General features: G+C 53.4%; 1 protein-coding gene across 3 annotated transcripts; it reads left to right on the top strand.

The window, feature by feature from the left end:
• Positions 1–2207: 2207 nt before the first annotated feature.
• Positions 2208–22261, top strand: coro6 (coronin 6). 3 transcript variants are annotated; one of them, XM_015367509.2, is made up of 11 exons: positions 2208–2544; positions 6461–6660; positions 9907–10029; positions 12885–13014; positions 13311–13489; positions 14510–14629; positions 16167–16271; positions 16359–16504; positions 20100–20157; positions 20572–20796; positions 21796–22261. In XM_015367509.2, the coding sequence occupies exons 2-11, from the start codon at positions 6463–6465 to the stop codon at positions 21922–21924; spliced, it is 1413 nt and encodes a 470-aa protein (XP_015222995.1). In that variant the 5' UTR covers positions 2208–2544; positions 6461–6462; the 3' UTR covers positions 21925–22261. The 3 variants fall into 3 exon arrangements, with proteins under 3 accessions (XP_015222995.1, XP_015222996.1, XP_006640983.1); XM_006640920.3 differs by lacking the exon at positions 14510–14629 and adding an exon at positions 15258–15377 and having other exon boundaries at positions 2225–2544; XM_015367510.2 differs by lacking the exon at positions 14510–14629 and having other exon boundaries at positions 2217–2544.
• Positions 22262–22444: the final 183 nt, after the last annotated feature.

The following is a 22444-nucleotide window of genomic DNA, read 5'->3' as shown; positions in this document are numbered from 1 at the left end:
TGGCCTGTCGTTCTTTCACATGGCATCTGTGTTTTCACCAACAGCACCAAGATATTTGGAGCTACTTTTCAGTTTCTTGAACATTCGTACCCCCAGCCCAGTCTGTTGCTGTATAATCGGTAATCCGCTGTGGGTGGGGTGACCCAGTAAAACCAGGCTGCTGTCCGATATCTCCACTCTCTTTACCCGGCCGGCAGGAGAAGCAGTGCCATCGGCCCGGGCTACGCTAGCCCAGACTGGCCCTGATCGGGGACTGCTGGCAGCCTGGCGCGGCTCACCTGGGGGAGATCATCCTCTGGAGTCTGGCAGTGGGAAGGTCTGGTACACTTGCCCCTCCGATCCGCTGTTTTCTAATCAGCCTTTATAGCATGTTTGAGAATTTGTGAAAGCAAACCCAGCCTTTTCTGACAGGCAGGTTTGATGTAATGGTGCCACACTGCCCATTGGGGACTTCCCTCGAGTGCGGGATCTATAGAAGCTGTGTGCACAGGAGTGCGGGATCTATAGGAGCTGTGTGCACAGGAGTGCGGGATCTATAGGAGCTGTGTGCACAGGAGTGCAGGATCTATAGGAGCTGTGTGCACAGGAGTGCAGGATCTATAGGAGCTGTGTGCACAGGAGTGCAGGAGTGCAGTATGTACAGGAGCTGTGTGAACAGGAGTGTAAGATCTATAGGAGTTAATAATAATAATAATAACAATAATTCCTTACACTTATATAGCGCTTTTCTGGACACTCCATTCAAAGCGCTTTACAGGTAATGGGGACCCCCTCCCCCACCACCAATGTGCAGCATCAAGTGCTCAAGAGAGCAGGATCTATAGGAGCTGTGTGCACAGGAGTGCAGGATCTATAGGAGCTGTGTGCACAGAAATGCAGGATCAATAGGAGCTGTGTGCACAGGAGTGCGGGATCTATAGGAGCTGTGTGCACAGGAGTGCAGGATCTACAGGAAGTGTGTGCACAGCAGTGCAGGAGAGTGCAGGATCTACAGGAACAGTGTGCACAGGAGTACAGGAGAGTGTAGTATCTATAGGAGCTGTGTGCACAGGAGTACAGGAGAGTGTAGTATCTATAGGAGCTGTGTGCACAGGAGTACAGGAGAGTGTAGTATCTATAGGAGCTGTGTACACAGGAGTACAGGAGAGTGTAGTATCTATAGGAGCTGTGTGCACAGGAGTGCAGGAGGGTGCAGTATCTATAGGACCTAAGTGCACAGGAATGCATGATCAATAGGAGTTGTGTGAACAGTGGAGTGTTACAGGTACTGGGAAATGTGCATTGGACACCTGAAATGTGTTCAACCGTGAATCTAGAGGCAATGTATGGCTGTGGCCACAAGATGGCAGACTAAGAAAGCCTTATTCGCAAAAAATGATGCGATAAAGCCCGAAAAGCTTGACGGGCTCACTGCTCTGATGCATAACGTTTCACCTGCAGGTTTCACCACGGGCGATGTGACTAAACACCCATGCTAAAGTATTACATAACATTAAATAAAAATATTGGATATATAAATCCTGATATATAAAAAAGTAGTTGCGTACAAAGTAGTTTACATTTTAAGGTGGTGGAGGGGCGGTTGTGTTGAACTGCCCCCACCTGCAAATACAAGCTCACACGTGACTACACGAAGGCGCATTTCACTTTAATACGGACGTTACCGACAGATCTAAATCGATCATATTTAAAAAAAAAGTGATAATTTCAGTATTTAAGATGGATTCCCCTAGGGCTTGGGCTCAGTATTATAGACTGGAGGAGAACACTCCCCGTGCTGTTGTTAATTCTGCGCAGTTCTAACAGACATGCCGGTGAGGCTGTGGTCAAGCGGTCAGCACGCTTGCAGACCAGGGGCAGGGCCAGCAGGGCCGCAAGGCGTTGACCATCTCAGTCCCAGGTTCAAGACTGTCAACTGCGGTTAAAAGCTGGGATTAAGTTTAATGGGAGGGGTTCCGGCCAGGGTGAGAGTTTGAGACGAACTCAACGAACGTCTCATACGGCGAACGTCCGTATGAACTCAGGACGGGGGCTGGTTCTCCAGAGGCAGGGTTCAGCTGAAACTGGCGGTCGGACCGAGAGAAACGCCTCCCTCGTTTGGCCCCCGTGAAAGGCACGTCCCCCGCTTCCGCTGTAAACACGCAAACTTGACTCGGAGCTGCGCCGTGGGCTCCCGCACGGCCGCGTGCGCCTCCTCGCGCACCTGCCGCGTGCTGCGGCGCGCGGACTCCGCAGTCTGGGACTCGGGTCTATTTCCGACCACAGGGAGAGAGAGAGCGCGCGGCGAGCTGCTGCTGCTAAAAAGGATCGCTGTGTCCCCCCTTCGTCCTCCTCCTCCCGCCTCTCTCTCTCTGTGTGACAGCCCCCCAGTCCTGGACAACATCACGCTGCTACAGCGGTCTGTTAAAGGTGCAGGCAGGACGCACATCGAGGACCAAATTCGCCGGAGGTGAACCAGGGGGTTTGCGCGTTTCGGGGAAAGCGGGACGAACCCAGGAAGACACTGCCCGGGAGCGCGAGGAGAGGCACCAGCCCCGAGCCGAGGTGAGAGCGCGAGAGGGACGCGTCCGAGCCGGGTCCGCGCCGCGAGCTGGCGCGTGGGTTGTTGGAGCTTGTGACGGTGCACTTTTTCTCCCCCACGAACACGCCGCGCGCGCGTCCCGGGACTCGAGGAAGCGGGGGTTCGGTCGGGGCGGGGGCAGGTGTGCAGGTGCGCCGCGGAGGGGTCAGCGAGCCCGCCGTGTGGCGGAGGTCGTGAAAACGGGGAGTCTGGGGGGCGAGGGGGCGAGGGACGCTGCCAGGCTGGGGCGGCTATATTAGGAAAGTGACCTCTGTGTCATTCTCCAGCCTTGTAGAAACTGCGCTGCCTGACGCCTCCGTCTGCTGGGCCACAGCCGCCCCGTGACTCCACCACGGAAAGGCCCGAACACGCGTGGGTCGCTGTGGCTTCCGTGGGGGAAAATCCTGCCACTGCCGAGTGTGTCTGCGCGCTGCGCCAGCCTGCGCGCGGCTGTAGCCCTCTGCCACTCTCCTGCAGACAGGGGCGGTCCCGGGTTCGAGATGTGTGTCAGAGCAGCCGGGAAGCCCAGAGCACTCACTCCCCCAGCAGCAGAGCTCCTCGGGCCGGTCCTGGAGCGCAGTGGGTGTCCAGAGGGGTCTGGGTCGGAACCATTCGGGTCTCGAGCTGCGAGCCAGATCGGCAATTCGCTGGTTTCCGGAATGAATGTCGTTTTAGAAAGTTGTCACATTCGAGCAGTCGCTGGCGCTGGTGTGAGCGTGTCTGCAGTGCTGGGGCCCGCGGGGGGGGACTGGCGGCCCGTCCAGCGTGTACCCCGCCTTGTTGTGCCCCAGAGCTGGAAGGAGCGGGTCGAAGCTGGACGCCTGCTGTTCTTTCCCTGTTCTGGTTGGTTTTCGTTTCTGAGTGCTGCCCCCCAGCCCTGCCCAGGTGCCTCGGGGCCTGCCTGGCATTGTGATGATGCCCTCACTTGCTCTCTGGGGCTCGATCATTTGACAACAAACAGTCAGGCTATTTATAGCCGCCTGCTTGACAGTCCTGACGGTAGCTGTCGGGGATGTGACCCGATGTGGCCCTCCTGTGCTCGGCACTGGCAGGCGGCACGCAGGTGTGTCTGGGCGCCGAGGTGAGGCTGTGCTGAGGCTGGGGCTGCGCTGCGCTGTCGGGAGGCGCCCTGCTGGGACCAGTACCTCGGGCCCCAGCGCAGAGCTCCCCTCTCCCTCCCCGAACCCTGACGCGCAGGCAGAGGAGCTGCAGTCACTCGCTGTGTCTTACCTCGTGTTGTTGCTTCAGCTCCGTTTGGGCTGTCTGTCTTCGTGTTTGAGGACAACAATACAGCTCCCTGAGCGCCTCCCGTCCTGCGGGCTGGTCTGAGCGTCTCCCAGCCAGCCAGTCTGAGCATCTCCCGTCCTGCGGGCTGGTCTGAGCGTCTCCCAGCCAGCCAGTCTGAGCGTCTCCCGTCCTGCGGGCCAGTCTGAGCGTCTCCCGTCCTGCGGGCCAGTCTGAGCGTCTCCCGTCCTGCGGGCTGGTCTGATCGTCTCCCAGCTGGCCAGTCTAAACATCTCCCGGGCCAGTCTCTTGCTTGACTTGAAAGCTGTATAGATAGAAGCACTATCGGAGAGGAGTTCTGGCCCCCAGTCTTTCTAACGGAGATGTATGGAGCTCCTGGAAAGTTTTGGGGGGACTGTGACCCCAGGTCATCTCTGACTCGTGCACTCCCAGAGTGCTGTATCTCAGCGCCAGATTCAAGAGCTTTTCCGAAGCCACGTGTAGTTCCTGTTTCAGGGGCACCAGCAGACTGTCCTGGGGGCTCCTGAGCAGGTGGCACCGATGTGGACTTAAGCTGGCCTTCTGTATAGAGGGCTGGAGGCAGTGGTCAGGGCTGATGAGGTGGGCTGGAGGCAGTGGTCAGGGCTGGTGAGGTGGGCTGGAGACAGTGGTCAGGGCCCGGTGAGGTGGGCTGGAGGCAGTGGTCAGGGCTGGTGAGGTGGGCTGGAGCCTGTGGTCAGGGCTGGTGAGGTGGGCTGGAGGCAGTGGTCATGGCTGGTGAGGTGGGCTGGAGACAGTGGTCAGGGCTGGTGAGGTGGGCTGGAGGCAGTGGTCAGGGCTGGTGAGGTGGGCTGGAGACAGTGGTCAGGGCTGGTGAGGTGGGCTGGAGACAGTGGTGAGGGCTGGTGAGGTGGGCTGGAGGCAGTGGTCAGGGCTGGTGAGGTGGGCTGGAGCCTGTGGTCAGGGCTGGTGTGTCCACCCGTGAGCAGGGCGGCCCTGGTTGGGTCAGCAGATGATCTCGACGGGGTCTGTGCCACTCCTGCTGGTTGCAGGATGGAAGGTTCCAGATTGCTGTTCCAACATCCCCGCCGGCAGGACAGAGCGTGTCCACTCACTGGCCTGCAGCTCGGTGGCAGGGTGTTCTCACCAGGCGAGCCTGCATGCCTGTCCTGTGCTCACATCTCGCTTTGCATTTCCATCCTCGCTTTCCCAGGATCAAAGCAGTGTCCCAGACTGGGCAGCTAAAGGGACTGAATCGTTTTAGTCTCGAACAGGAGACGGGTGTCAAACACACAACCACTACCGAAAACACAAGACACTCGTGCCCTCTGGTTTTAGAACTGAGAACAAGAAGCTTATCAAAAAACCTCTTTACACAGAGAGTTGTGGGAGTGTGGAACATGAAGCCCAGCCATGTTGTTGAAGCTGACGCTCTGGCTTCTTTCGAGAAACGTCCAGGCGAGAATGTCAGATCCACTAGCTGCTGGCAACCAAATGAACTGGATGGGCTGACTTGTCTCCTCTCGTTTGTGCCCTGTGTTTAACCTTGCTTGTCACATCACAGTCATGGTCAGTCAGAGAACAGGGAAAGTGGAGCTCTGATATGTCTCTGCGGAGGTATCGCAGATTCCTTTCCTACTTTGAGATCATCTCTCTAATTTTTCTGTTGGGTTCGGCCCATAAGAGCTCAGTCTGGGCAAACAAGAGGGAGGGACAGGTCTTAGTTTGGAGAACAGCCTCTGATGGCAAAACCGTCTTGAAGTCGAGAGCAGTATTTCTACTGGATTAAGAGATGTTTTCGCAAGCCTGCTTGTTTACAGTGTAATAGGGCCGCATCACAGGTTTTGTTGCCTTGTTCTGAATTGCAGAATATGGCGCTCTGTGTACCTGGAGATGTCTGTTTTCATCTTATACTGTGTGTACATGCTGTATACGCTCAATACTGCGTACGGACTACACTAGCCTCTAAATTTAATCATGCACTTAAAGAACTTTACCTACAAATGGGTTTGCACGAAGATTCATGTGTGCAAGCAAACCAAATATTAAAATTTTGTATAACTTTCAAAATTATATGTGAACACGGGACATCTGCCCAATAACATACTTAGAAAATGTTCTGCAATCTTCTTGGTAGAGTAGCAATCAACCCATTTGCCTTGATCTTCCAGATAATGGACACTGAGTGTCTTCTTGGTTTTATAGCTGTTAACAGAGTTGTTGGAGATCTTTTGCCTTAGACCTCCAGACAGTTCCCTGGCTTTGTCCCCTGATGAGCTGTGTTTAGTAGAGCAATTATCTTCCTTTAATACCCAGTGCCAATAGAGGAGACTTTCAACAGCAGTCCAATCCCTCATAGGCTCTGTGATTCTTCCAGATGACGAAAGAAACATCAGAAGATTGTTTTCAGCATTTGCTTTCACCTTATTTACAGGGTGTAAATAACTCTAAGCGTTATGTACTATATGTAATATAACTCAATTATTTTAGTTCGTCACTGATATATTCAGGGCTCTTTTCTGTTTATCATTGTGTTTTAATTCATTAATGCAGAAAAGGCTTGCTTGACGTATACCAGCCCCGTGGACTTCATGAAAGGCACATGGTGGGAACTGTGGGCTCCTGTGTCTCTCGGGGGTGACTGACGGCAGTGTGTCCCTCTGTCCCTCCGAGCAGCCATGAGCCGCAGGGTCGTCCGACAGAGCAAGTTCCGCCACGTGTTCGGACAGGCGGTCAAAGCCGACCAGATGTACGAGGATATCCGCGTGTCCAAGGTGACGTGGGACAGCTCGTTCTGCGCCGTGAACCCCAAGTTCCTGGCCATCATCGTGGAGTCCAGCGGGGGGGGCGCCTTCCTCGTCCTGCCCCTCTCCAAGGTCAGTCGGGGGGAGCCCACAGGGGAGTCCACTTCGACTCAGTCATAAGGACCACCTCTTTCCCAGAATCCTTAGCAGGGCCCAAAGGAAGCTTTCTGAGCACTGCCAGATTGTTACGGGAGAACCAGGTTACTAAGCAAACAATCTCTGTTGTGCTGGCCCCGAGGGTTAAGGTACAATTCCGAGACAATTTTACATTTTGTTTTAATGCCCTCATTCACGGGATAGCTGGGCTGCCAGAGCTGCTGCTCGGTTGTTAGCTGTGTAGCAGAGGCATAAAGAGCTGCGAGAGGCTGGGAGTGAATTATCCAGCAGCTGTTGCTGCAGGGTCACTGGCAGCGGGCACTTGGCTAAGCACGTCACCCGTAGAGCAAGAGGCCGGGTCTCTCGCTCATAGTGCCTGTCCTGTGGCAGAGCTGGGACTTGAACCGGGAACCTCCAGACTAGAAGCCCTTTACCTTCAGCACTGGAGCACAAGACCTCGCAGGTCGGCTGTGGCTGCTGCGCAGCCTGTGCAGATGCCTGCACGTGGGCCAGCGCAGCCAGCGCAGCCAGCGCAGCCAGCGAGGCGCTGTGTGAGACAGCAGGGCTGGAGAGAGCACACACAGCTGGGACTGGAATGTGCGGCAGTGTGTTTGTCCAGGAGTCCCAGTCCTTCAGCCCAGCTCCCCCCTGGGGGAGTCGAGTTTCAACCCCAGAAGGATTTAGGAGCCCAGGAGAGCCAGGAGCCTGCTGGCCTCTCCAGAGCCCAGGCCAGGCTGAGGCAGGGAGCCTGTGCTGCACTGGACTGCTGCTGCTGTTGTTCAAAAGCAGGACTGGTCTGCAGTGCATGATAAGCAGTTCATAACGAAAACTTTGCAAACAACTGTTTTTAATTTCTGCCTGTGTTAATGTGATTATAAAATGCAAACATACAGGTTTTCAATCATTTCTGCCTAGTGGATTGCAAATTGAAGTCAGTGGCTGGTGTGCACTTAAGGTATCATATAGTTTGGCATTACATAGCCATATATACACATGATAGTGCTTGCAGTGTAGCTAACTGTGTGGAGCAGCATTGAGAGCTAATAAGTAAGAGGTCATGGGTTCGAATCCCAAGTGGGGCACAGCTGGTTTACTCCAGAGAGAGGCACTTCACTCAGATTGCTTCATTAATAGGTCCAGCTGCATACATGGACACAAATATAAGTCACTGTGGATGAACTTGTCAGTTAAATAATCATACTAGCACTATCATTTTCCTAATTATCTTAATTTACCATACTTTCAACGTGAACCAATTTAAAATAATGCTAAAGTAATCTGAAGATGATGTCCTCCTTTTCCATGCTTATTCACCCCTCAAAGGCAGCTCAGAGGGAATTTGTCTCAGACTGATACTAATGTGTAGCATGATAACAAACAATAACTAGGCTGTCTGAGCATGTTTTCCATACACAGATTTACTCTGGACTCAGGTGACACTTTGTAGCTATGGAGCTGAGCACCGTAAAGGCATTGTTCCTCCAGTGTTATTGCTGGCCCTTGAGTACAAGCAGTGTATGGAAACATGGGTGAGTCACAGTGCAGCTATTTGAGAAATGGGCTGTGGAGTCTGGGCCTGATAGGACAGGCACAGCTGTGGGCCCAGGTCCTGACTGCGTCTGTCTGTCAGAGAGCAGAGGAACAGGCCACAGCATCACCACTGCCTCTGGACATTGAAGGAGTCCTTTATATCACATGCTAGCTATTCCAGTTGATTAGGGCACTGCCTCTCTCCCAGTGCCTCAGCTCTAACCACTAGCCCACACTGCCTCTCTCCCAGTGCCTCAGCTCTAACCACTAGCCCACACTGCCTCTCTCCCAGTGCCTCAGCTCTAACCACTAGCCCACACTGCCTCTCCCCCAGTGCCTCACCTCTAACCACTAGCCCACACTGCCTCTCTCCCAGTGCCTCAGCTCTAACCACTAGCCCACACTGCCTCTCTCCCAGTGCCTCAGCTCTAACCACTAGCCCACACTGCCTCTCCCCCAGTGCCTCAGCTCTAACCACTAGCCGACACTGCCTCTCCCCCAGTGCCTCAGCTCTAACCACTAGCCCGCACTGCCTCTCCCCCAGTGCCTCAGCTCTAACCACTAGCCCACACCGCCTCTCTCCCAGTGCTTTGAACATGACTGCAGCTGTGTCCTGTGTCAGCAAATCCCTGAGAAAAGTCTTCTTCCCAGTGATGAATAGAGACAGAGGGAGAGGGACAGAGAGGGAGTTTGCATATCCTCTATCCCATATCCTCTATCCTATATCCTCTATCCTCTATCCTCTATCCTCTCTCAGTGGTGTAAGAGCCCATTCTTCTGTTATGGCTCGTCTGTGGAGCTCTGTCTCATCTTCTCTGTGTCTCTCTCTCCGAGCCTCACTGCTGAGTCCTCTCTGCGATAGAGAAAGATACTGGAGCAAGGCAGCTAAAAATAAACCCTTTGCCCCTAATCAGCACTGAGCAAGAGAAAAACTCCCTTTTCATCACCCCTTCGCAGGTCTATAAATAAGCAGACTGAGCTGACAGGGCGCTGTGTAGCACAGGCGTGCGGCCAGCCCAGGCCGACGTCAGGGATACCTAGCATTGCAAGGAAGTGACATCACACCTCCGGGCCGGCCCACAGAGGCTGATGGGAGTCTGAGGTGGGGTAGAGGGGTGTACACGAGCCCCGGAACTGCAGGCTCCGGAGGGGGTTCTGGAAAATCAAGTGCACGGGAAGACTCGCGCCCTCCCCCCAAATAAAAGGATAGCCCTGCAGAGCCTAGGCAGGCCTGTTGCTATCCACTAAAAATGTGTTAAGAAAGCAGGTTTGCAATTTGCGTGAGCAGAGAAGGAGAAGGAATAGACGGCATTCTCCAGCCACATTTCTAATCCAACCAGCAAAGAACCGTGTGTCTTATAGCATGCCTTTTTTGTTAACCTTATACAACAGGCAGATCAGTGTCTTATATTAATACTGAAACACATGATGCAAGGCCGGCTGGACCAATAGTGGGGGTGGATCCTGCAGTGGCGAGCTTTGCACAGTCCTGGTTTTAGATGAGAAGACGCTGGACTAGGTTTTAAATACCCTCTGTGTGGTTCTGAACTCTGCGAGCTGAATTACCTTCACCCCTTTTTCCATCCTGGACCTGTCCGCTTTGGCAGAGAGGGTTAGAGAGAATGAAATGGGAGAAACCAAAGTGGCTGTACCCGGGGGTGGGGGAGGCTAACAGCGTGTGTTGTGTTCCAGACAGGCCGTGTGGACAAGAACTACCCGCTGGTGGTGGGTCACACGGGACCGGTGCTCGACATCGACTGGTGCCCTCACGACGACAACATCCTGGCCAGCTGCTCCGAGGACTGCACTGCCATGGTAACGGGGAGGGGGCGGGGATTCCGGGGCCCAGCCAATCAAAGCTGCCAGATTTACGCGGAGATGAGCGAGAGTGGGGGTGATGATCGTAATGCCTTTGGGGCCCCTGTCCTGTGTCACTCCGGGTTTTGGGCAGGGGAAATCTGAACACTTTTCTTCCACAAAATTAGGATCCTTACTTTGAAGTCCTTCCGTCTTTCGGATGAGACGTAAAACCGAGGTCCTGACTCTCTGTGGTCATTAAAAATCCCAGGGTATTTCTCGAAAAGAGTAAGGGTGTAACCCCGGCGTCCTGGCCAAATTTCCTCCTGGCCCTTACCAATCATGGCCTCCTAATACTTGAACTTGAACTTGAACTTTATTGCCATATGTAACCGGTACTGGTACAATGGAATTCTTACTTACAGAAAGTCTCTCGATTATAAAACAAGTGTAAAAAACAAGACAAAGTGCAAACAGTGCATCAAGACAATATACAAACAAACAATAGACAATGTGCAAGTAAACATGTAGACAGTTTGAATGTAAACAATACAGACATGTAAACAATGACTGGAGATGTGCAATAGATAAGAAATCATAAAGAGGTAGATGGTGATGGTGTAGGTGTGGTCTGAGGGGGATGGCTAAATGTGTTCGCCAGTCTCACTGCTTGTGGATAGAAGCTATTGAAGAATCTAGTGGTAAGTGTCCGTGTGCTCTTGTATCTCTTGCCTGAGGGCAGTTGGGTGAAGAGCTCATGCCCGGGGTGGTGACTGTCCTCTGTGATGGCCAGAATTCTACCACGGCAGCGGTCCTCATAAAGCTGTTTAATCTCGGTGAGACCGCAGCTGATGATCTTCTGGGCCACATTGACCATTCTCTGCAGTGCCTTTCTTTCTCGCGAAGAGGTGTTGCCATACCACACGGTGATCCCGTTGGTGAGGATGCTCTCGATGGTGCAGCGGTAGAAGTTCACCAACACATCTCTTGGCATCCCCCATCGCTTGAGGCACCTCAAGAAATAAAGGCGCTGCTGAGCCTTCTTCATGATAGAGTCAGTGTTCACAGTCCAGGTTAGATCTTTAGAGATGTGAATTCCCAAAAACCTAAACCTGGTGACTGTTTCCACTTCCGTTCCATCAATACTGAGTGGGCTGTGAGTGTATGGCCTGTGTCTCCGAAAGTCCATAATAATCCCCATCTCTGAACTGGCTTCATCACTCTGCTCTCCTCCCCCCTGAGAGCTGGTGTGTGGGGAGAGTACTGGTGCATCATCCAGGTGGGGCTGCACACTGGTGGTGGTGGAGGGGATCCCCATTACCTGTAAAGCGCTTTGAGTGGCGTGTCCAGAAAGCGCTATGTAAGTGTAAGGAATTATTATTATCATTAAAGTTGCGACAGCCTGGCGTGTTCTGGGGTTTCATCTGGCTGTAATGATAATGCCGGCTGTTGTTATTTTTGACGGGCTGATACTGGTCCCCATGTCTTCGAATGTCACTGCTGTTGGATCACGGCTACCGAAGGCCGGACGGGCGCTGGCAGACTTCCTCGCCGCCTCGTACCACGAGGCTCTTGAAAACGCCAGGGCGGCTGGCGCGCGGAGGAGAGATGCTATCAGGCGCAGGCAGCGCCGCTGCTCTCCTGCTGCATCGGTGCCAGCGGCTCTTTCCGGGCAGCTGCAGCAAAGGGCACCTTGAGCCCCCTCTGCCACCCTGAAGGCAGCCACCCCCCTCCTGGGCAACAGCGCCCCCTGGTGGCCTTAACTGCACACTGCAGCATCCCTGGCTATTGTTGTCGCTGCTGTCGCTGCTGTTGGTGTGGAGATGCAGGCAAGTGGCCGTGAACATCACGCTCGCTGCCTGTAAGACTATCTCCCCTGGCTCCCCAGAAGCACAGGGGGGCACAGGCCTCCCACTCATCCCAGACGTGCCTGGAATTTCTGCACCATGCGCACGGTGTGTTTGTCCGGGCTGATCCCCTGCCCCCAGGGGCAGTGCAGCTGTCCTCCCCTCTTTGGCACAGAACCTGTTTGTTCTGAAGAGCTGACGCGGTGGGTTAATGTTACCCCCAAATCCTTAGAAACGGATTATTCTGGGTTCATATGCGGTTGATGAGTCACAGCAAGCTCAGCCCTTTGTCTGGATCGCCACCGTGCTGTTGTCAGGGTGAGCTCTTTATCCCACGCGGCCGACCGTCCGAGTCATTAGCGAAGGGCTAAAAATGAGCCGAGTGCGAATGTTGCTGTTTCTGTTGCTGTGCTCTGTAAGGTACACGGTCAGAGAAACATTGCAGTGTCCTTTCATTACAGCGGATTTGGGGATGAACTGTAGGATCGGCTGTCCGGGCAGGGAGGTGGAGGGCAGGTCAGGGCTCCCTACCGCCTGGTCTAGCCCAGCCCAGTGTAGTGACCACTGCACTCGGTACTGCACTCCCCGGTCACCCTGGTGCTGGAGGGCTTACAGTCCAGCTCAGGCCTTAAAACACCTTATTCCCACCAGCTGTCGGCTTAACCGGACGGTTTGTCCAGTATTCCCAGTTCCTTAAGCAGGGAACACGACTCCGGTGGCTCCGGTGTGGGCTGGGCTGTGCTTCTCCCGAGCCCTCGCTTGCAGAGGGGGTGCAATTATTTCATTAACTGCATGACTGTAAAAACATCTAAGCTCTCAGTTGCACATGACTTGAGTGATTGGTTGATTGGTGATTGGATGAAGAAAAGTCCTGTACAAGTCTAAGAAAGACGGTTGGATGTGTGGTGGACGATACCAGGCCCTGGTCCTAATTTAAGGAAACCTGTAAAACCTGCTGGCCTGCTCTCATGGCCGCGCCCAGCCCCTGCCATGCAACAGCGCTGACCCTTTCTCCGTCCGCGGCAGGTGTGGCAGATCCCTGACCACGCGCCGGTGCGGCCCCTGACGGAGCCCATCGTCACGCTGGAGGGGCACTCCAAGAGAGTGGGCATCGTGTCGTGGCACCCCACTGCCCGCAACATCCTCTTGACTGCAGGTACGAGGCCCCCAACCGCCAGCACGGAGAGCTCTGGTTGCACCGGTAACCGTACCCCTCTGATTAATCCTGACCCCAGGCCTTCATCGTGACCCGACCCCTAACCATGCGTCTCGCCTAGGGAGCTGCAATCAGGGGTTGAAACAAAAGTTAGGAATACATGATAGCTCTGGAGTTTTAACTTTGAATATGAGGTTTGAAAGTTTCAGAAGTTGGAATGTCTTCTATAGGATTATAATACAATCAGAGTTCATCTAGACTTAGGTAGGACTCACCCTGCTCCACTCTCCTTCAAGGCAGTGACAATTTGATCATAATCTGGAACGTGGGGACAGGGGAGCCCCTCATTTCCCTGGATGACCACCCCGACCTCATTTACAACATCAGCTGGAACCGCAACGGCAGCCTGCTCTGCACCACCTGCAAAGACAAGAAGGTCCGCGTCATCGACCCGCGCAAGAGGGAGGTGATCGCGGTAAGGACGGCCCGTCTGCTGCCGCTCCCGCCTGCGTTCTGAAGGCTCTGGCGTGCCCCCGGCCTGGCTTGCTGCATCCGCAACTGCATGAGGTAGTGCCCACCTGGGGCGGGGTGGGTTTGCTCACGCTTGGACGGACAATATCGTTGCGGTTTCGCCTGCTCTCGTGTCGGGCCGAGCCGACTGCTCTGGATGCTGGCTCTCCACAGGCCGACTCCCACCTGGCAAAAGAGGTGACCTGCAATGGGCTTGAACCATCTGCTGCAGAGATGGATTTACTATGACGGGGCACCTGCATGAGAACATTCCCCTTGGCTTGCCTGTACGGCTCTTGAACTCACCTGTACATACAGAGCTTTGCCACACCTGTTCTGGTGTGTTTTCCATCTTCACCACAGCCCACCCCACTTGTGCAGGAAATGCTTTGGCAGCACCTGTCCTTCCTGGAGAAACTTTCCTCCGCTCCACCCCTGCTCGGAGAGCGTGCGCAGCTGTGTCTCGGATCCATCCCTGCTCCTGTCCCTTCCCCAGTACCGGAGAGGTCCCGTAGTCTCCTGGCTCCTTGCAGCTGAGCTCCTAGTTACCGAACTGGACCCTAAAACAGGCGTTCAACCTGTGACTGTGATAGAACAGGTTGGACACCTCAAACTGCAGAGCCAATGCTCGGTGCAGATCGCCTTGGGCCTCCTAGACAAAGCTGAGCTCTGGGCTCTGGGCCGCAGGTCAACAGAGACGGACGTCCCTCCCCTTGGGAGGACAGCCGCAGCCTGGGTGCCTGGCGTGTCTGTCTCAGGGGACACGCGGGGCATGAGGGGTGTGGTTTGTGCCGCTGGGTGTGGGGGGACACTCCTCAGCAGGGCGTTGCTGGAAGGGAAGGGTGCGATCGGAGACACAGCCCGGCACGGCCTCTCCTGCCCGCTCTGGAGCGGACGCCTGGCGCTGGCATGCACTCACAGCTGACCGGTTTGAGTTGTGTGTCTGTTTCTCTCCCAAACTTCGCTGCCTAACCAATGGGAGCAGGAGAGGGAGCGGGCGCACGAGGGCTCTCGGCCAATGAGAGCGCTGTTTCTGTGCGACGGGAAGGTCATCACGACGGGGTTCAGCCGGATGAGCGAGAGGCAGCTGGCCCTCTGGGACCCGGTATGGCCAGGGCGCGCAGCAGGGTGGGCGCGGGGGGGAGGGTGCACGGCCCCCCCCCCCCAAGGGTGACACTACAGTGCTGAAGGTCCCGAAACGAGCGCACGCACACTCCCGGGTGTGCAGGTGGAAACCGTCTCTCTCGCACAAACACACGTGGGACTGAGCACTGAGATCATTGCCCTGAGACGCCACCCTGAGCAAAGATGGCATCTTTGATAGCTTTTCATTTGTATTGTAGCTGAACCCAGTGCACAAATGAAGAAATCTCTTGTCTTTCTCAAGAGAAACTGTGCACTTATTTCTGAAGAAGTGACACAAATCCACTCAGGCTAGCTCCCCACCGCCAAGGTGCTCTCTCACCTGCACCGCTGCTTGCTCTGCACTTACCACACGGGGTGCGGCTCCACCAGCAGCCACCAGGTGGGGCTGTTTCCTTTGAGAGTCTAAGTGCATGAACCCAGGGTGAGCCTGGGAGGAGGGAGCATCTTCCTGTGTTTGACTGCAGTTCCTCCATTCTGTGTCGTCCTGTTTGGAGAGCCGTGCCTTGAGAGACCTGTGCAGTGCCGACAGTAAACGGATGAAGAGAGGTAACGGTGTGTGTGCGCAATTGCGCGTCTCTGTGTTGTAGGAGAAGCTCACCCCCCACGAGGGCATCAGGCCCATGCGTGCCATATTCACCCGGGATGGCAGCATCTTCACCACCGGATTCACCCGCATGAGCCAGAGGGAGCTGGGGCTCTGGGACCCGGTAAAACTGCACTGGCCCCCGCGTGGGGGCCCACCGCCCAGCTGGGCGAGCTTGGATCACTAACCACGCCCTGGCGCGGGCGCCCAGGGGGCAGGACGATGCCCGTCGGCGTGCAGCGCCTGTGCCAACCGCATGCCGTGCTTGACTCACTTATCCGTCTGGACCTTGCATTAGGACCGCCCGCTGTCTGTGGTGGGTCAGCAGCTTTCAGCTTTCAGGACAAACTGTAGGACACTAACACCCCACTGGAGAAGGATTGCTAGAATTTAAAGTTTTGCAAGATTCAGAAGTTGATTTCTTCAGTGCTGTGCACGGTTTGCTGTTGTTTGTGGAGATCTGTATATCTAATCTTTGGCTATACAAATAGCTGGAAAACAAGAAGGAGTTTAGAAAACGTAAGACTTGCAGGACAATGCCCGTTATACAACTTTCTTTCTTTCTTTGGGTGATTATTTAAAACCTTTAACAGAGCTTGAGAATACCTAGTACAGCGTATCTCGTTATCAAAGATGCTCTTTATTCAGTAATTGAATCCCTCCATCATGAACTGTGATGTTTCCATTCCAGGCACCTGTAGTGTGTGTGAGAACACTGTTCTTCGCATCTGACTCTCTGCTCTGAATCCATCTTCCTCACCCTTTTTCCTGCACCTGTCCTCACAGTCTTCACCCCCTCCTCTGCCCTCTTTCACTTCCTCCTGGTTGCCTGTCGAATTCCTCTCCTGCTCCTCCTTCCTCTCCGTCGCCCTCTGTCCCTCTCAGTGCTCACCTGCCCCTCTCTCTCCTCCAGGCGAATTTCGAGGAGCCCATTGCCCTGCAGGAGATGGACACCAGCAATGGAGTGCTGCTGCCGTTCTACGACGCCGACACCAACATCGTCTACCTGTGTGGGAAGGTGAATTCCTCTCGTACCCGTTCTTAGATCTGCTTCGCTGTCCTGATGCTGCCGGCTAATTCCTCGCCCTCCCCCTCTGCCTCGCAGGGGGACAGCAGTATCCGGTACTTTGAGATCACCGACGAGCCTCCCTACGTTCACTACCTCAGCACCTACAGCAGCAAGGAGCCTCAGAGGGGCATGGGCTTCATGCCCAAGAGAGGCCTGGACGTCAGCAAGTGTGAGATTGCCAGGTCTGTCTGTCTGGATCACCCGGCCCTCTCTGTCTGTGTGTGTACAGTGTGAGATCACCAGGTCTGTCTGTCTGTCTGTACCCACCCAGCCCTCTCTCTGTCTGTGTGTGTACAGTGTGAGATCACAAGGTCTGTCTGTCTGTACCCACCCAGCCCTCTCTCCCTCTCTCTGCCTGTGTGTGTACAGTGTGAGATCACCAGGTCAGTCCATCTGCCTGTGATCCAGTTAGTCATCATGTTTGTTACTGTTTGTATTTTAGTCAGTGGTCACGTCAGTCAGTGTGTCTGTTAGTATTCCAGTTAGTGATCCAGTCTGTGTGTCTGTCTGTTATTTCAGTCACTGATCCAGTGAGTCAGTGTGTCTGTTAGTATTTCAGACAGTGATCACGTCAGTCAGTGTGTCTGTCTGTTATTTCAGACAGTGATCACGTCAGTCAGTGTGTCTGCTAGTGTTTCAGACAGTGATCACGTCAGTCAGCGTGTCTGCTAGTGTTTCAGACAGTGATCACGTCAGTCAGTGTGTCTGCTAGTGTTTCAGACAGTGATCACGTCAGTCAGTGTGTCTGCTAGTATTTCAGACAGTGATCACGTCAGTCAGCGTGTCTGCTAGTATTCCAGTAAGTGATCACGTCAGTGTGTCTGCTAGTATTTCAGACAGTGATCACGTCAGTCAGTGTGTCTGCTAGTGTTTCAGACAGTGATCACGTCAGTCAGTGTGTCTGCTAGTATTCCAGTTAGTGATCCAGTCAGTGTGTCTGCTAGTATTGCAGACAGTGATCATGTCAGTCAGTGTGTCTGTTAATCTTTCAGACAGTGATCACTTCAGTCAGTGTGTCTGCTAGTATTCCAGTTAGTGATCCAGTCAGTGTGTCTGCTAGTATTTCAGACAGTGATCACGTCAGTCAATGTGTCTGCTAGTATTTCAGACAGTGATCACGTCAGTCAGTGTGTCTGCTAGTATTCCAGTAAGTGATCACGTCAGTGTGTCTGCTAGTATTTCAGACAGTGATCACGTCAGTCAGTGTGTCTGCTAGTGTTTCAGACAGTGATCACGTCAGTCAGTGTGTCTGCTAGTATTCCAGTTAGTGATCCAGTCAGTGTGTCTGCTAGTATTTCAGACAGTGATCACGTCAGTCAGTGTGTCTGCTAGTATTTCAGACAGTGATCACGTCAGTCAGTGTGTCTGTTAGTATTTCAGACAGTGATCACGTCAGTCAGTGTGTCTGCTAGTGTTTCAGACAGTGATCACGTCAGTCAGTGTGTCTGTCTGTTATTTCAGACAGTGATCACGTCAGTCAGTGTGTCTGCTAGTGTTTCAGACAGTGATCACATCAGTCAGTGTGTCTGCTAGTATTGCAGACAGTGATCACGTCAGTCAGTGTATCTGTTAATCTTTCAGACAGTGATCACTTCAGTCAGTGTGTCTGCTAGTATTCCAGTTAGTGATCCAGTCAGTGTGTCTGCTAGTATTCCAGTTAGTGATCCAGTCAGTGTGTCTGCTAGTATTGCAGACAGTGATCACGTCAGTCAGTGTGTCTGTTAATCTTTCAGACAGTGATCACTTCAGTCAGTGTGTCTGCTAGTATTCCAGTTAGTGATCCAGTCAGTGTGTCTGCTAGTATTTCAGACAGTGATCACGTCAGTCAATGTGTCTGCTAGTATTTCAGACAGTGATCACGTCAGTCAGTGTGTCTGCTAGTATTCCAGTAAGTGATCACGTCAGTGTGTCTGCTAGTATTTCAGACAGTGATCACGTCAGTCAGTGTGTCTGCTAGTGTTTCAGACAGTGATCACGTCAGTCAGTGTGTCTGCTAGTATTCCAGTTAGTGATCCAGTCAGTGTGTCTGCTAGTATTTCAGACAGTGATCACGTCAGTCAGTGTGTCTGTTAGTATTTCAGACAGTGATCACGTCAGTCAGTGTGTCTGTTAGTATTTCAGACAGTGATCACGTCAGTCAGTGTGTCTGCTAGTGTTTCAGACAGTGATCACGTCAGTCAGTGTGTCTGTCTGTTATTTCAGACAGTGATCACGTCAGTCAGTGTGTCTGCTAGTGTTTCAGACAGTGATCACTTCAGTCAGTGTGTCTGCTAGTATTCCAGTTAGTGATCCAGTCAGTGTGTCTGCTAGTATTTCAGACAGTGATCACGTCAGTCAATGTGTCTGCTAGTATTTCAGACAGTGATCACGTCAGTCAGTGTGTCTGCTAGTATTTCAGACAGTGATCACGTCAGTCAGTGTGTCTGCTAGTATTCCAGTTAGTGATCCAGTCAGTGTGTCTGCTAGTATTTCAGACAGTGATCACGACAGTCAATGTGTCTGCTAGTATTTCAGACAGTGATCACGTCAGTCAGTGTGTCTGCTAGTGTTTCAGACAGTGATCACGTCAGTCAGTGTGTCTGCTAGTGTTTCAGACAGTGATCACGTCAGTCAGTGTGTCTGCTAGTATTTCAGACAGTGATCACGTCAGTCAGTGTGTCTGCTAGTGTTTCAGACAGTGATCACGTCAGTCAGTGTGTCTGCTAGTATTTCAGACAGTGATCACGTCAGTCAGTGTGTCTGCTAGTATTTCAGACAGTGATCACGTCAGTCAGTGTGTCTGCTAGTATTTCAGACAGTGATCACGTCAGTCAGTGTGTCTGTCTGTTATTTCAGACAGTGATCACGTCAGTCAATGTGTCTGCTAGTGTTTCAGACAGTGATCACGTCAGTCAGTGTGTCTGCTAGTGTTTCAGACAGTGATCACGTCAGTCAGTGTGTCTGCTAGTATTTCAGACAGTGATCACGTCAGTCAGTGTGTCTGCTAGTATTTCAGACAGTGATCACGTCAGTCAGTGTGTCTGCTAGTATTTCAGACAGTGATCACGTCAGTCAATGTGTCTGCTAGTGTTTCAGACAGTGATCACGTCAGTCAGTGTCTGCTAGTGTTTCAGACAGTGATCACGTCAGTCAGCGTGTCTGCTAGTGTTTCAGACAGTGATCACGTCAGTCAGCGTGTCTGCTAGTGTTTCAGACAGTGATCACGTCAGTCAGCGTGTCTGCTAGTGTTTCAGACAGTGATCACGTCAGTCAGTGTGTCTGCTAGTATTTCAGACAGTGATCACGTCAGACAGTGTGTCTGCTAGTATTACAGTTAGTGATCTAGTCAGTGTGTCTGCTAGTATCACGTTAGTCAGTGTGTCTGTTAATATTTCAGACAGTGATCACGTCAGTCAGTGTGTCTGCTAGTATTTCAGACAGTGATCACGTCAGTCAGTGTGTCTGCTAGTATTTCAGACAGTGATCATGTCAGTCAGTGCGTGTGCTAGTATTACAGTTAGTGAGCCAGTCAGTGTGTCTGTCTGTTATTTCAGACAGTGATCACGTCAGTCAGTGTGTCTGTCTGTTATTTCAGACAGTGATCACGTCAGTCAGTGTGTCTGTCTGTTATTTCAGACAGTGATCACGTCAGTCAGTGTGTCTGTCTGTTATTTCAGACAGTGATCACGTCAGTCAGTGTGTCTGTTAATATTTCAGACAGTGATCACGTCAGTCAGTGTGTCTGCTAGTATTTCAGGAGGTGATCCAGCGTGTCCTGATAATGTGTTCTCCCCCCAGGCTGTATAAGCTGCACGAGAGGAAGTGTGAGCCCATTATGATGACCGTTCCGAGGAAGGTCAGTGGCTCTCCCACTCCCACAGCTGACGGAGAGCTGTCCACACCAGCCCCATTCTGCTCGCATTGCAGAAGTGTCGTCCCCCTGGTGTCACTCTGCCTGGTGCAGTTTTCTTAAGGGGTCACGCACTGCACAACAGATGTTTTAGTAAGACCAGTTTTTAGCTGAATTCTTCTGTCTGTGTTTTACAGAAGATTCTGAGACATTATATCATACTAAACCCACTTCAAACAATTGGAATTTGTCCAGACAAATCAAAGTTACGTCAGCTACCTGAGCATGGATGTCAGGCCCTGCCGAGTGCACCGGGGCAAGCTATTCCATGTACATCCGTGTTTGTGCCTCCTCCGTTTCATGCTAGGTGTTGTGTCTGTCTCGAGGCTGCTCAGTTTCCCTCTCCCCTGCGCCCCACAGTCGGACCTGTTCCAGGACGACCTGTACCCCGACACGGCGGGCCCGGAGCCGGCGCTGGAGGCCGAGGAGTGGCTGGAGGGGAAGGACGCGGAGCCCATCCTGGTCTCCCTGCGCGACGGCTACGTGCCCGTGAAGAGCCGCGAGCTCAAGGTGGTGAGGAAGAACGTGCTGGAGAGCCGGCTGCCCCCGCGCCGCAGCATGTCCTCCTGCGACGGCACGTTCCCGGTGAGTCCCAACCCCCCCCCCCCCCAGAGGTCAAGGGTCCAGCTGTGCCAGCTGTGGCTCACTGCCTTTTCCACAACCGTGAGATTAGAAAGCTCCACTGCAACATCAGCTCTAAGGGGAGTACTGGATATGTAGTGTTATGAGAGCCAGCAGCCATATCACCCTGCAGCTCACCATTGGCAGCCCACTAACACTCAGCAGGGGCGAGCCTGGTCAGTACCTGGATGGGAGACTCGTGGGAAAGCTAGGGTGGCTGCTGGAAGAGGTGTTAGTGGGACCAGCAGGGGGCGCTCACCCCGCGGTCTGTGTGGGTCCTAATGCCCCAGTATAGTGACGGGGACACTATACTGTTGCAATGCTCCGTGGAAAGCAAAGGGCATGACAAGGCACAGAAAGGCGTCATGGCCATCCACTGCAACCGAGGAAGTCTCCAGTGGGGACGACGTCTGGTACTGCTGGACCCGGGCTTCTGAGGGCGAGAGGGCGACGGGTGTCCCACTTCAGAAAGCTCCCCCGCACGGGTGTCTTCGAGCAGGTCATCTTCCAAACAGAGGACAACCGTCGGCGTCAGACACGGCGGACAACCAACCAGTGTCATGAGAAACGGACCCCATGTGTTCCATTGCTCGTAACTCCAGTAGGACGTCACCCTGTTTGCGCAATACAGCAGGGGTGCCCTCAGATTGTGCGGGTGTAGGTGGGGGGGGGTTCATCCAGAGGCATAGAATCTGGTGCTCTGTGATCGTGGAGAGCCCTGCTGCTGGCAGGCGAGAGCGCAGGCAAACTGACTCTGCTGACAGCCCTGTAATTCTCCAGACGGGGAGGAAACGGGGTCACAGGCGATCCCTCGGCTTGCAGGTGGCGCCCCCTGGTGTTCCCCGCCTGTGATGTCTAGAGCCAGCTGCGAGGAATGGGTCTTCTGTCTTCTCCTGTGCTCCCTGTCCTCTGTTCTTTCATTTGACCTTTCCCTCCCCCTCTCTCCTCTCTTTCTGTCTCCAGCCACAGCAGATGATGCTGGAGAAGCTGCTGGAGGAGATTCAGGGCCTGAAGGCCGTGGTTCAGTCACAGGACAAGCGAATCAGCGATCTGGAGAACAAGCTCTCTAAATTCACCAATGGCACCGCCTAACCCGCCCCTGTCCCTGCTGCTCCCCAGTGTAGGACTGCTCTATCGCCAGAGATAGACCTCACCCCCCCCTGGGATTCTCAGAGCCTCAGACCAACCCCCTGCCCAGCTCCGCCATGCTGCAGTCCCCAATACCCCTCCTCCCTCCATCCTGCTGTCCCCTGGGGGCGTGGGCGTTCCCCCCCGTCTCCCCGATTTGTCTCGCGCGCAGCTCAGGGGCGCCTGCGCCTCTGGCACTTCCAGTCGAGAGCAGAAAAAAAAAGAATATTGTAAATATAAAAACTGAAAGGAAAAAAAACAACATTGTTTAGACAGTCAATCAATAAAACAAACCAAGGTTCTTGGTCTTCTATTTAAAAAAAAAAGCGCTCGGCAAAGAGAAAAAAATAAAAGCAACCTTTTTTTGTAAAAAAAAAAAGAGCGGACTCTTCCGATCGTCTTGGGTTTCCGGAGTTCCTGCCTGCTGGGGCTCGGAGAGGGGCCGGAGAGGGGCAGGACAGACGCTAGCCAGGCTACAGCAGGG

The sequence above is a fragment of the Lepisosteus oculatus genome, chromosome 26 (assembly GCF_040954835.1).
Source record: "Lepisosteus oculatus isolate fLepOcu1 chromosome 26, fLepOcu1.hap2, whole genome shotgun sequence".
Lineage (NCBI taxonomy): Eukaryota > Metazoa > Chordata > Actinopteri > Semionotiformes > Lepisosteidae > Lepisosteus > Lepisosteus oculatus.
Note: the sequence above shows the minus strand (reverse complement) of the source record. Positions and strands in the feature narration are given on the sequence as shown.